General features: G+C 58.7%; 1 protein-coding gene across 1 annotated transcript in view; it reads right to left on the bottom strand.

The window, feature by feature from the left end:
* Positions 1–8,487, bottom strand: part of LOC105541751 — a 15,215-nt gene extending 6,728 nt beyond the window's left edge. The window contains 3 exon segments of the mRNA XM_011982914.1: positions 1,642–1,729; positions 2,258–2,606; positions 8,275–8,487. Of these exon segments, the coding sequence (XP_011838304.1) occupies positions 1,642–1,729; positions 2,258–2,606; positions 8,275–8,487 (650 nt within the window).
* Positions 8,488–13,214: the final 4,727 nt, after the last annotated feature.

Raw genomic sequence — 13,214 nt, 5'->3', positions numbered from 1 at the left:
GGTGGGTGAGTGGGTGAGTGAGTTGGTGAGTTAGTGGGTGAGTGAGTGAGTGGGTGAGTGAGTGGGTGAGTGAGTGGGTAAATGAGTGGATGAGTAGGTGAGTGAGTGGGTGAATGAGTGAGTGGGTGAATGAGTGGGTGAGTGGGTGAGTAAGTGGGTGGGTGAGTGGGTGAGTGGGTGAGTGATTGGGTGAGTGAGTGAGTGGGTGAGTGAGTGGGTGAGTGGGTGGGTGAGTGAGTGAGTGAGTGGGTTGGTGAGTGAGTAAGTGGGTGAGTGAGTAAGTGAGTGGGTAAATGCTTTCTCAACTCCCACAGGCGCATGGTCCCAACTGCCTGAGGACTCTCCCTGTGTGGACGCACCTTGCTAGGAGTTCAGTGTGAAATGCACTGATGTACTCATCAGCCACTAGATACCCAGACATCAGCCAGGTGTCCTGGCTGGGCAGCCACAATCCCTCCTCCCCCAGGGCCCGGGCAAACCTGGTAAGGTCTCACCTACTTCAGGCCCCTGGGCTCTTTTCTAGGCCCTTGGGGGGATGAGACACCTGCCTGGCTCCTCTCCCTGCCCCCACTGCCACTTTGACCCACTGTGGAGGCTTAGCTCCGTGGAAACTCTGGGATCAGTCTCATCCCCCAGAAGTGAGTGATCCTGAGTCCCAGCCCCAAGCCCAGGGTTTCCTGCTTTGGAGTCTGGAATTCTCAGGCCGTTCTTCCTCAAACAGGGGACTTGCTGGAGCCACATGTGGGAGACTGGACAAGTGATCCTTCGCCTGGAGCCCCACAGCAGTGCCCGAGCTGGATGGGAAGTACACACAGCACGCACAGCACGCACAGCACGCGCACCACGCACCACGCACCACGCACCACGCACCACGCACCACACACCACACATCCAGCAGCAGATGCCACTGCAGAGGGAAGCAGAGGGCTTGAGGAGCAAGAAGGGAACGGGGGCATCAGCAGGCCCCTCCAGGAGGTGCATTCGGCTGCAGCCTCGAGCAGGGCTGCACTTGAAGCGGGTGGCACAGTGGAGTGTGGTGCAGTGGGGGCAGCCTGAGGCAGGGGGAGGCCTGTAGAGCCTGCTGGGTGGGAAGGAGGAGGCTTCTGGAAGGACCAGAGCTGCTCTGGAGAGCAGCCTTCCAGCAGGTGAGGGGCAGGGTCTTCCAGCCCAGCCTGAGCCTGCCCTGCTCTGCAGCTGCCACTGGGCCCCAGAAAGCAAGGGGCCTGCTGCCTGGGAAAGCCTCGTTTGCAGAGAGGTGACCCTCAGGGTCCGGAGTGGGGAGGGCCGGAGTGGCTGGGCTGAGCTGTCGCCTGAGGACTCTTGTGGGGGACAGTACTGGGGAAGCTGGCCTGGAATCAGGGTCGGAACTCCTGGGTTCCCTCTAAAGTGCTGAGACAGAGCTGTGGCTGGGCCTCTGACTCCGGGGTGGGTGGGGCCCTCTGGGGTACCCCCCTAGTTAAAAATTAGCACTGAAGCAGGGTCTTAAGTCAGAGCAGGCAGGGCTCCCCTGCAGGCAAGCAAACCACAGCCTCAGCCCAGTGATTAGGCAGCCGCCTCCGTGGAAGGGTCCCAGACCTGCCTGTGATCCCTCACCCTGCAGTCTGAGTAATTCCTGAGTGACAACGATCCACACTCCCTCACCCGTGCGGATGCTGCCGGGAGAGCCTTTGCCAGGCCTCCACAGCTGGGTCTTCCCAAATCCGCCTTCCACGGCTAGTTCCATCCTGTCCTGGGGGCAGTGGGGGAGGGGCAGGCCAGGCTCTCACCCCTCACCCTGCCTGCTCCCCCTCATTCACTCATTTGCTCTTTCATTCCCTCATCCCACTGCTGTTGCTTCTGGAGCGCAGAGCTGGCCATGTGTTGGGCTGGGAGCGACAGACAAACCCATGCATGTTTTACGGAGGAGAAAACAGAAGTTCTGAGAGATCATTTGCCCAGAGCCGCATGGTTGGAAGGCTTGTGTTCATCCCTGCTCCCAAGACTCGCCTGACTCCACAACATTCCGTAGCCCTGGCCTGAAATTCTGGTCGCCTTGTGCCCGGTGTACAGGGTGGGGGCACTCCCAGGAGGACTCAGAGGAGGCTTGGCTGGCCGTGTTCTGGGCCCCGCGTGATCCCAGGTTCTCTGATGGACACTGGGGTGCCCGAGAGAGGCTGTATGTGCTGTGGACAGAGGTGTCTGCCCCCTAGTCCTGCCCAGGCCCAGGTCCTGCTCCTGTGCCTGGTGAGGGCGGGTTGCTGCCCAGTGTAGGCCTCACCTAGCAGTTCCTGGGCACTGGCTGAGGTCTGCTCCCGCTCCGAGTCCAGGGTCTCAGCCAGGCCCAGCCGGTGAGGGAGGCTGCGTGGCCTCGTGGAGTCAGGCAGGGTAGCTTCGAAGTGGTCAGCAGCTGCCTGCTGGGGTGGCTGGGGCTGGAGTCCTCCTCCTGGCTTTCCAGGACGCACAGGCTGGGTTTGGAGTTGCAAGGGGAGATGGATGGAGGGAGGAGAGAAGCCCAGGGCCATGGCTCCCAGCTCCTCTGAAAAGCTGTGAGCTCGATAGCGTCCACTTTGCATTTTATCAAATCGCCATTTCTCACAGAAGAAGCTGTCAGCCGCCAAAATTGCTGCCTGAAAGGAGCAGGAATGAAAAGATTCACCTTGAGGACATTCCTCTTTGTCAAGAGCAGAAAAGACTCCATTTGCCAGCCGGGAGAGGATTCCGGGGGCATTGATGGCAGTGGGCAGGCTTCAGCAAATGGTCCTGCTTTTTCATGTGAAGCAAGTTGTGGATAATGCGCCCTGCATTCTGTAATTACAAACATGAATAAAAGGGCCTTGGGCATTCACCGCGGAGTGGCAGCCTGTGTACTACCCAGGCATCCAGCAGATGGTGGGCCACGCGGTGTGGCCACTGCTGTCCTGCTGTCCTGTTGGCCTGCCATCCTGCTGGCTGTTCCTCTCCAGCTGAGGCATCCTAGTGACAGTGAGCCCTGAGCCCTCCATCTCCAGCTGCTGCCCCCATGCCCATTGCCTGCCTGCTCAGCTCCCAACTCACCCGTGTCCTTCCTGTCTCTGCCCCAGAGGGGTTTGCTAAACCATGTCCATCCTCCAGCCCCTCGGAACACCCTCCCCCGGGAAACCTTCTTGGCCCACCGTCCACTGGGCTGTCTCCCATGCTGCCTGGAGCCTCACTTGTGCCCATTGTCCAGGTCTCCACTCCCGGCAGGGGTCCAGCTCCGCCTCCCTCTGTGCAGGCACCAGGTGACTCTGGGACTCAGCCCCTCCATCCATAAGGTGGGAATAACTTTTGTGTTGCAGCTGGAAGGAAGGACAGGGCCCAGAGTAGGGAATGGGCAGGGGTAAGGGAGCTAGGGACTCTGGCTCAGCCCCACAGTGGATTTGTGGGTGTTGTTGATCTCTTCCAATCTCCATGCCTCAATTTCCACATCCGTCACTGAAGACTTGTGTAATCACAAAGGGATGGGTTGGTGGTACAAATCCCAGAAAGCACTACTCCAAACCCACTATTCACTTCCCACGTCTCTGCCATTAGTATCCTAGGCTGCTGTAACCAGGTGTAGGCACACTTTGTTTTATTCCTCTTTGCTTTATTGCACGTTGCAGATACTGTACTTTTTTATAGATCGAGGGTTTGTGGCAGCCCTGTGTCGAACAAGTCAATCAGAGCTGTTGTTCTAACAGCACGTTGCTCACATCACATCTTTGTGTCACACTTTGGTAATTCTCGCCACATTGCACTCATTTTCATCATTACTGTAGCTGTGAGGGTGATCTGTGGTCGGTGATCTTCGATGTTACTAGTGTGACTGGTGGAACCATGAACTATGCCACATCTCTCACTTTAAATCAAAAGCTAGAAGTGATTAACCTCATTGAGGAAGGCATGGGGAGACCCCAGGCAGGCCGAAAGCTGGGAGCTGGGCATCTGGTGCCAGTTGGCCAAGTTGCGAATGCCAAGGAAAAGTTCTATAAGGAAATTTAAAAATGCCGCTCCGGTGAACGCACCACTGATAAGAAAACACAGCTGTCTTATTGCTAATGTGGAGACAGCTCGAGTGGTCTGAATACATCGAAGCAGCCATCACACTCCCTTAAGCCAAAGCCTCACCCACAGCGAGGCCCTGATTCTCAGTTCTGTGAAAGCTGAGAGAGATGAGGAAGCTGCAGAAGAAAGCTGGAAGCTAGCAGAGGCTGGTTCATGAGGTTTAACATGTGTCCCCAGAATATAAAAGTGCAAGGTGAGGCGGCAAGTGCTGATGGAGAAGCTGCAGCGAGTTCTCCAGAAGATCCAGCTCAGATCATCGACGAAGGTGGGTGCACTAAACAACAGATTTCAACGTAGAAGACACAGCCTTCCATTGGAAGAAGATGCCATCTAGGACTTTCATAGCTAGAGAGGAGAAGTCGATGCCTGGCCTCAAAGCTTCAAAGGACAGGCCCCCTCTCTTGTTAGGAGTAAAGGCAGCTGGGTGATGTTAAGTGGAAGCCAGTGCTCATTTGCCATTCCCTGAAATCAGAGGGCCCTTTGAGACTTATGCAAAATCAACTGTCTGTTCTGAAAATGGAACAGCAAAGTCTGGACAACAGCACATCTGTTTACAGCATGTTTGGCTGAATATTTTAAGCTCACTGTTGATACCTACTGCTCAGAAAAAAAAAAATTCCTTTCAAAATATGACTGCTTATTGACATGCACCTGGTCGCCCAAGAGCTCTGATGGAGACTCGCAGGAGATGAATGTCGTTTTCGTGGCTGCTGACACAACATCCATTAGGCAGCCCATGCATCAAGGAGTCGTTTTGACTTTCAAGTCTTACTATTTAAGAAAGACATTTTGTAAGGCTGTAACTGCCATAGACAGTGATTCCTCTGATGGATCTGGGCAAAGTCAATGGAAAATCTTCTGGAAAGGATTCTCTATTCTAGAAGCCGTGAAGTATGGGAGGAGGTGGAGATATCAACATTGACAGGAATTTAGAAGAAATGGATTCCAGCCCGCACGGATGACTTTGAGGGGTTCAAGACTTCAGGGAAGCAGGAACGGCACATGTGGTGGAAATAGCAAGAGAACTAGAATGAGAAGCGGAGCCTGAGGACGTGACTGAATTGCTGCAGTCTCGTGAAGAAACTTGAAGGGAGGAAGAGCTGCTTTTTATGGATGAGCAAAGAGAGGGAACACTGTTGAAATGACAACAAAGGATTTAGAATATTCCATCAAAACTTAGTTGATGGAGCAGTGGCAAGGATTGAGAAGACTGACTCCACTGTTGAAAGAAGTACTGCTGTGGTTTCAATGCTGTCAACAGAATCACATGCTACAGGAAAAGTCAATTGATAAGGCCAGCTTCACTACTGTCCTAAGAAATTGCCACAGCCACCCCAGCCTTCAGCTCCCACCACCTCCATCAGACAGCAGCCATCAGCACGGAGGCAAGACCCCCACCAGCAAAAGATGATGATTCCCTGGAGGCTCAGATGGTCGTTAGCATTGTTTGGCAATGAAGTGTATTTTAATTAAGGTAAGTACATTGTTTTTTACAGGATGCTATTGCACACTGAATAGACTACAGTACAGTGAAAACATCCTTTTATACGCACCAGGAAACCAAAATATTCATGTGACTCACCGTATTGTGAAACTCACTTTATTGCAGTGGTCTGGAATGGAACCCACAATATCTCTGAGGTTTGCCTGTACCAGAGCGTGGGTGGCTTAAACAACAGAGATTTATTCTCTCACTGTTTTGAAGGCAGAAAGTCCAGGATCCAGGCGTTGGCAGGGCTGGGTCCTTCTAGGGCTATGAGGGAGAACTCGTTCCACGGCTCTTGCCTCGTTTCTGGAGGTTGCTGGCTGTCTCTGGGGTCCACGGCTGGTGGAAACATCACCCCGGCCCTTGCTCTCAACCCCTTGGTGTTTGCCCTGTGCATGTGTTTGTATCCAAATTCCTTCTTTTTATAAGGACACCTGTCGCATCCGATGAGGTGCCTGCCCTACTCCAGGGTCATCTCATTTTTCTAATCACATCTACAACGACCCTATTTCTAAATAAGGTCACGTTACACGTACTGGGGATTCGGGCTTCAACATCTGAACTCCACCGAAGCATCTAGAGCTGGTGGCTAGGGCTGCTCAGCCCCTGTGCTGGTGTGTACCCCCAACAGAGGCCACAGGGACACTCCCTCCCTGCAACCCCTTTGCCATGGGATGGTCCACGCCAGGGGGATGGCTACCTGACTGGGGGATACCAACAAGGTGGGGGCTGGTCTGAGACCAGAGTCTGCATCTGGGTGCCCCTCCAAGGCTGTGTTCACACCTCTGAGAGCTGACCCACAAACTCACCCAGGACCCGGGAGCCTGCAGCCCTCAGGACCTGCCCCTGCCCTCCCCTCCCCTTTCTTTCCTTTGCTTTGCTTTCTTAGAGGATACAGAATGGATGTGGCTGGTGGGGCACTCATGAGGGGCTTTTAGACCCCGCCTAGTGAAAGAGCTTGGAGCTTGAGGGGGCTTGGCCAAGTCTTCATCCCCCACCAGCGGGGCACCCGACTGCCCTGTATCCCCTACGTCACTTCACTGTGACCTTGGGCCTAGAGGGAGCAGACAGGCAGGCCTCACCTCCTGGGCTGGGTGCAAATTAAGTGCTGTGATGCCAGTGGATCTGGCCAGGAGCTGGCCCGGGGCTGGCCGGGGTGGTGGGTAGCTCCCCCTTCCTTCCTCCTTCCCTCCCTTCCTCCTGCCCTTGGAAGAATAGCCTGGGCTCTCCCACCCCAGGGAAGCCTTCTTTCTCTCTCTTTCTCTCTGCTGTGGGCTGGGGGCTTCCAGGGGTGGTCTCCTCCCTGTGTGCTTAGTGTCTCCTCCCTGCCCACTCCTAGGCCCTTTCTGTTGTGCTCCCATGGCGTGGGGCGGGGTGGGGGCAGGGATGGGGCGTGAGGCCTTCCCAGTCAGCGCTGAATAGTTAAGAGCCAAGTAATGAAAGGCTCACTGGGTGTTGATTGTGCCCTGGGGCCAGTTTGGGGAGGACTTATGCGTCCCAGCCCAGTGTCACCACCCACAGGCAGGTGGGAGGGCACCAGCTTAGAGGGATCTGAAGCCAGCGGAGGGCCCACAGGTGCCCAGGGAGCAGCTGGCCAGGGCCCAGAAGCCCCCTCTGCCATCCCTGCCCCAGGAGTGCCCAGTCAGAGGGGAGAGGCCCAGAAGAGTGGGTGCGTACAGGAGATCCCCATGCCTGGCAGTCCTGGAAGGCTTCCAGGGCAGGTGGGGCTGAGCCTCCTGCAGCTGGGTGGGTTCAGCAGAGGTGGGCAGTGTGCCTTCAGGGCCCTGCAGCAGCTGGAGCCACCGCCTCATCCAGAGCCGTGCTGTTCAGGGCAAGGCTGCCTTCCCTCCATAATTAATTCATTGGGTCTCTGGCCCCTGTCTGGCTGCATCTCCACAAGGGAAGAAAGAGACCAGCCACCTCCTTCTCTGAGAGCAGCTTACACAGCAAGGCCCGTCAGGCTGAGCCATGACCTGGGACCCTCACCCTGCCCCTGCGCTGTGCCAGCCTGGCCCTGGGGTTCACCTACCGCTGTGATACCCTGTCTGATACCCTGTCCTCCAGGGGCTGGAGTCCGGCCCCTTTCTGGGAGCCCCCATTCCAGCCCCACAGGCAGTGTGGTAGCCAGAGCAGAACCCGCGCCCAGCAGTCAGCTGCCTCTTCCCTGGCCCTGGCTGGACGACCTCCCTGGGGTGTGAGGTGAGGACCATGTGGCTCCTGTACCGGGGGTCCCTCTGTCTCCCAGGGGCAGTGCTGAACTCCTTGCCTGGTGCGTCTCCAGGTCTGATTGGCTCATCATCTGCTCCATCGCCCTTCTTCCCACGCCAGAGCTCTGATCCTGGGTGGGTGTCCAGCCTTGCTGTGTCTGAGGCCAGTGGAGACGGGCCTGGCACGGCCCAGCTGAGCACGCACGGCCATGCTGGAGCTCACCCCACAGGACGGAGAATGACACCAGCGCAGCTGCAGTAAGGACCAGGGGGTGCCCAGGAGGCTGGAGGCTAAGTAGGGCCCCCTGGTCCTGTGGTGGAAATGAGAACAGGGTCCTGGTGGGAGGGAAGTCCTGGGACAGAGCCTGGCCAGCCCGACACATGCAGGCAGTGGGAGAAGCTGGCGTTAGCAGTTCCTGGGGAAGCTTATGGTCAGCCCCCGGCACTTCTCCCGGCGTGGCTGTGGAGAAAACTGGCCACTGCGGGGAGGCAGCTGCTGGGCGAGGGGCTTGGCAGAGTGACCAGGCCCAGCTGTACACCCTTGCTGCTGTCCTGCTTCTCCATAACATCCTGTGTGGCTTCCTGCCCTGGCAGTCCTGGAGCCTTGACCCTGACTGCCCCAGGCTTGCCTCCCTCAGCTCCGCCCATCTGCAGGAGGCTCAGCTCCACCTCCCCCTGGAAGCCTACCAGGACTGCTGGCCCGGGTCGGAGGGCCTCCTGCGAGCACCCACTCTCCTGGGCCTCCTCCATCCTAGTGGGTACTCTCCAGTGGACACGGATTCACCATGTGTCCCTGGACACCTCTGGAATGTTTGCTGTCCCAGCGCATTGTCCCGATTCGTGGAATGGAGTGCAGGGTTGTTGGGAGGATTAGAATAGGGCCTATCACAGCCTGGGTCCGTCTGCACCAGCTGGGATCATAGGTTGGGGCAGATTTTCTTAGTTCTGGCAAGACTTGCTTGAGCATAGAGAGATCAAGGAGCCCGCATGTCTTGGGCGTAGAGTGCAAAGGGCAGGGGCTGACCCTTCCCAGTTAGTGGGGGGTCCTGGGAGGGGCAGATGCTGGGCCATGGTTCCGTGGAAACAGGATGCTAGGGGAGCCAGGGCCCCAGGCCTCCCCTCTCTTCTCACTGCTGGTGGCCAGGCTCCAGGCTCAGCTTAAGGATGGGCGTGGACACGCTTTCTGCAAGGGTTTGATGGCTGGCGCCTACCTTGGGCCTGTTCTGCTCTCCTGTGACTGCCAGTGGCCCCAGCACAGGTGATGGAGGGAGGCGGACAGGCTCCTTCGCCAGCACCTGCCCTCAGGGTGGCTGGACTGCCTGATGACAGCCTGCACTGACCCTGTGGTGCTGGCAACCCCGCAGGAGCCCTAGGCCCTGGTCAGTCAGGCCTTCTTGGGGCACAATGGGGCCAGGGCTGGCTCCAGAGAGCCACTCGGCCGTGGGGCGTGGGCCTCACTTTAGGGTTTCTCCTCCTCCCACTCCAAGGCACTGTGCCCACTAGTCACCCCTTGCTGGGCCTCCGGGGGCCACAGTGAGACTGGGCCAGGTAGCCTGCCTGGAACCCACTTCCCTGAGAATCCTGACTGCCCCACGGGAACCACAGTAGGGACTTGCTTGCCGGTAGCCGTCAAGTCAGCCCTGCGAAGTCTGATGTTTGGAAGTGCCGCTCACAGGCCACCAGACTGCTTGCTCCTGGAGGCCCCGTTACCAGGAAGGCCTTTCCCATTCTGCAGGCCTGGGCACGGTGTGAGTGGGCCGCACTCACACTACCTCACAGTGAAGGGCACACAGCCGGGGACCCTGGAGTCCTCTGCTCCAGGAGGGTGTCCAAGCCCCTGAGACTTACCCTTTTCTGGGTGGTTCCTAGCCATACAGCCTGTTCCTGGTCAAGACCCCCACCTCCTGCCCTGCCCCTGGCCCTCTCTTGCGCCCTGAAGGCCTCCTCACGTTGCTGCTGGGCATTGCCCTGGCAACCCCTGGTCTCCATCTTCCCTCAGTCCACCCCACACCCGCTATCAGCATCAATTTTAAACACACTCCAGAGCCTTCAAACACATTCCAGAGCCTACCCTTCTGCTCAAGGACCCGCCATGGCTCCCCACTGCCGTGGGATCAGAATGCCTCTGTTCAGTCCCCAGCCCTCTGCTCGGTTCCAAATGAGTGCCTATGTGGGACTGCTCAGCCCCTCCCTACATAGCCCATGGAACCTATACCTTCCTTTTGGAGCCCTTGGTGGCTGGGGTCAGGGCACCCCTGAGCAGGTGGCCCTGGGGATGGAATAGGGTTGGCTGGAGGCACCACAGCAGCTAACATGGCCGGGGCTCCAACCACCCCTTTCTGTTGTGTTGAAGGATAGGGGTTGGTGAGACCCGCCTGGCTCCAATCCAACCCCTGCCACTGGCCAGCAGCCCTTCCAAAGCAGGGGCCCCCCACACCAGTCCAGAGGGCCATCCATGCTGGTCCCCACCTGCTCCAAAGGTGTGGGGAGGCCGGTGGTGGGTGGCGACAAGCAGGGGCACAGGGCACTAAAGCCCTGACCTTATATTAGCAGCCATGAGACTTCTGTCAGCATCCCAGGCCCCCCGGGGACAGTGTGGGGCAGGAAAGCTCAGGCTGGAGACTCCAGGGGAAGAGATGTGCCCTGTGAACTCCTAGTAGCCCCAGCCACACTCCCTGAGGCCCAGGAAACTTTGTTTCAGAAATCAGGTTCTGGGCGAGGGGACAGAAAGAATGCAGGGCCTGGGCCTCCTGAGGTCACTTGTTACAGAGAAGACCCCTCCAGCTTCGGGGCACCTGAACCAGCGATGTCTGCAGAGGGCAGCCACTCACTGCAGGCCCGGGCCCATCCGAGCCCTAGGCCGAGGCTCTGTGGCTGGTTCCCCCTCTGGAGAGCAGGAAGGGCCGGGGCCTGAGCTCAGGCAGAGTGGCCTGCACTGGGTCCCTCTAGACACCCTCAGGCCTTGCCTAAAGCTCACCCTACAGGGAGGCAGCAGGGGCTCATCTCAGGTGCCACAGGTGCCCTTGACAGAAACTGTCACCCTGGTCTCTCCGTGATCCTCAGTGGCTGGGGCCACTTCTGCAACAGGCAGCCCAGGGTGTGGTGACAGTGACCAGCCGACCGTGAGCATCCAGGGAGCTGGGGACAGGCGGGGCCCAGGGTGGCTGCCAGCCTGTGAGGGAGGGGTTGGGCTGAGACCTGGCTCACAGGCCATCACCGAGGAAGAAATGCCACTGAAAACAAAATTCATTAGCCCTGTGGGTCCAGAGTGGACGAGGGAAGTGTCAGGGAACCCGGGCTGTGCTCCTCAGAGCGGCTGTGAGTGGAGGTCACCTAGGAGTGGAGCAGGCACAGGGTGCCCCCAGGGCTGGCCCGACTGGCCGGATGGGCTCCAGGAGCCCTGTGGATGCCATGATCGGAGGGGGTGGGCGCTGCCCTCCCTAGAGGGGCCGGGGTGGCCGGGACACTTTGCCGCCACAGCAAACTGAGTTTCTGACCATCTGTCCTCAGCAATTCCACACGACACGGGAGATGCTTCTGGTCCCAATTGTGATTCCTTCTGTGTGAGCTAAGAGCTCCTTCTGCAGGCTCCAAGCCTGAGCTTTGCTCCAAACTGGGCACCACTGCTGTGCTCCACCTTCCTGAAGGCCGCCTTTTGGGTGTGGGCAGGTGGGCCAGGCTCGGGGCCCTCAAACAATGGGGCCAGGGCAACCGCGGAAATCGGAGCATCAGCGCCTGTCCACAGTGCAGGGCCCGTCCGGAACAGCAGGTTCCCTGCCACCCCTGTGGGAAGGGCATCTAGGGCCTGCCAGTGCAGAGCCACCCTGAACACAGCTGCTGCTGTGAACAAGCTCAGGGAGCCTCCAGGTGCTGCTGGGAGGACTGGGCCAGCCAGGTGCGCCTCGGGCTGCAGCTTGCAAGTTAGGGGAGGTGAGGTGAGGGGGATGAGCAGGTGTGGGTGGTGCTTGAGCACCAGCCTCAGAGAGACTCTCCTGGTGGCCACGTCCTAGGGTGGGACAGGCGTCTGTGCAGCCTTGTTTGCGTCCGTGTGTTCTGCAGGCTCCGGTCCCTTCAGGCTCAGCCTCACCACTGCTGGGCCAGGAGCAGGTTGGGCATCTCCAAGGATGTCCCAGGGCTGACGCTTGGTGCTTCACAGACTCCAAGGCTCCTTGGTGGTGTCCCCAGCTCCGGGTCTCTCTGGTCCCTGGTCCCAGACCCTGGTGGGCTGGCTGCTGTGGGTCCCAGGCAGGCCCTGCTTTCCACCAGCCTGGCCACAGAGTGCAGGTAAAATGGGGACAGTGGGTGTGGGGAGGCGCAGCGAGCCTGGCCAGATGCAGAGGCCCAGGCAGGTGGCTGCTCTTGGTGGCAGAGACCCGTTTCGCTTGGCTCCTGTCAGGCTTAGTGTGGCCCAGACCCTTCCTCAGGCCTCACCCCACTCTGGCCCAACCTCAAGCTGGATCCTGCCGCAGGGATGACCCTCTACATCGCTGGAACGTGCAAGGACCATGCCCAGACTGAGCCCCTACCCAGCATGGGCTACAAGGCCCTCTGGAGACATACGGTGGCCAGAAGGGACCCCTGCCCATCCCTGAGCCCAGGTCAAGGCTGTGCCCTGTGAGGGCAGCTCCAGAGCTGTGCCGGCTCCTCCCACAGACAGCAGGGAGATGGCCTGGGCAGCTCTGAGTTTAGTGTGCAAACTGGAAGGCCAGGGCCTTGAGGGCCAGATGCTCACCTGAGCCCCTCCTTGGAGGAGGAAGCTCCTCAAGGGGCTGAGGTCTGGCTGACCTGGCTCCTCCGATGTCGCCGTGAGCCAAGGCTGGGCAGGCAGATCCCACTGTCATGGAGCAGGCAGAGCCAGGTGACAGTTCTAGGACACTGTCTCTGGAAATTTCCCCAAGACACGTGTGAGGGTGATGTGTGCTCTTCCACCTCCACCCCAGGAGCTTCAGCCCAGCAGGCAGCTCCACCCCTGCCCAAGCCCTCCTGCTCCTGGAGCTGCTGGAGGACCCGTCTCAAACCCCTGAGGCTGTTAGGCAGAGCTCTGCCACTGCCCCTTCCCTTGGCCCAAGAGGAAGTTGACATGGGGCACCCCCCCATGTCCCTCACCCTAGGCACCTCTGCTGTGGGGTCCTTGGGACTTCTCTCCACCTGGAGCCGGCTGGTCCACCTGGGGCAGACATAGCCTGAGGCGGGTACTGGGCCCATACTGGAGTGGAGGTGGGGCATCTATGATGTGCTCAGCCCACGGAGCGTCCAGCTCCTGCTCTCCAGAGCGGCCATGGCAGGGCTGCTTTAGGATGGAGAAGGCAATGGCCCCACACACTCTGGGAGGGGCTGGAAATCCACAGAGCAGCTTTGGAAAATTGGATCTACTGAAGCAGGACCCTGGCTCCACAAAGACCCAGATGTGCCCGCAGTGGGGCGGATGAATGGATACGGTGCTGCCCCCGCAGTGGGACGGATGAATGGATATGGTG

This window comes from Mandrillus leucophaeus, unplaced genomic scaffold (assembly GCF_000951045.1).
Source record: "Mandrillus leucophaeus isolate KB7577 unplaced genomic scaffold, Mleu.le_1.0 Scaffold244, whole genome shotgun sequence".
NCBI lineage: Eukaryota > Metazoa > Chordata > Mammalia > Primates > Cercopithecidae > Mandrillus > Mandrillus leucophaeus.
Note: the sequence above shows the minus strand (reverse complement) of the source record. Positions and strands in the feature narration are given on the sequence as shown.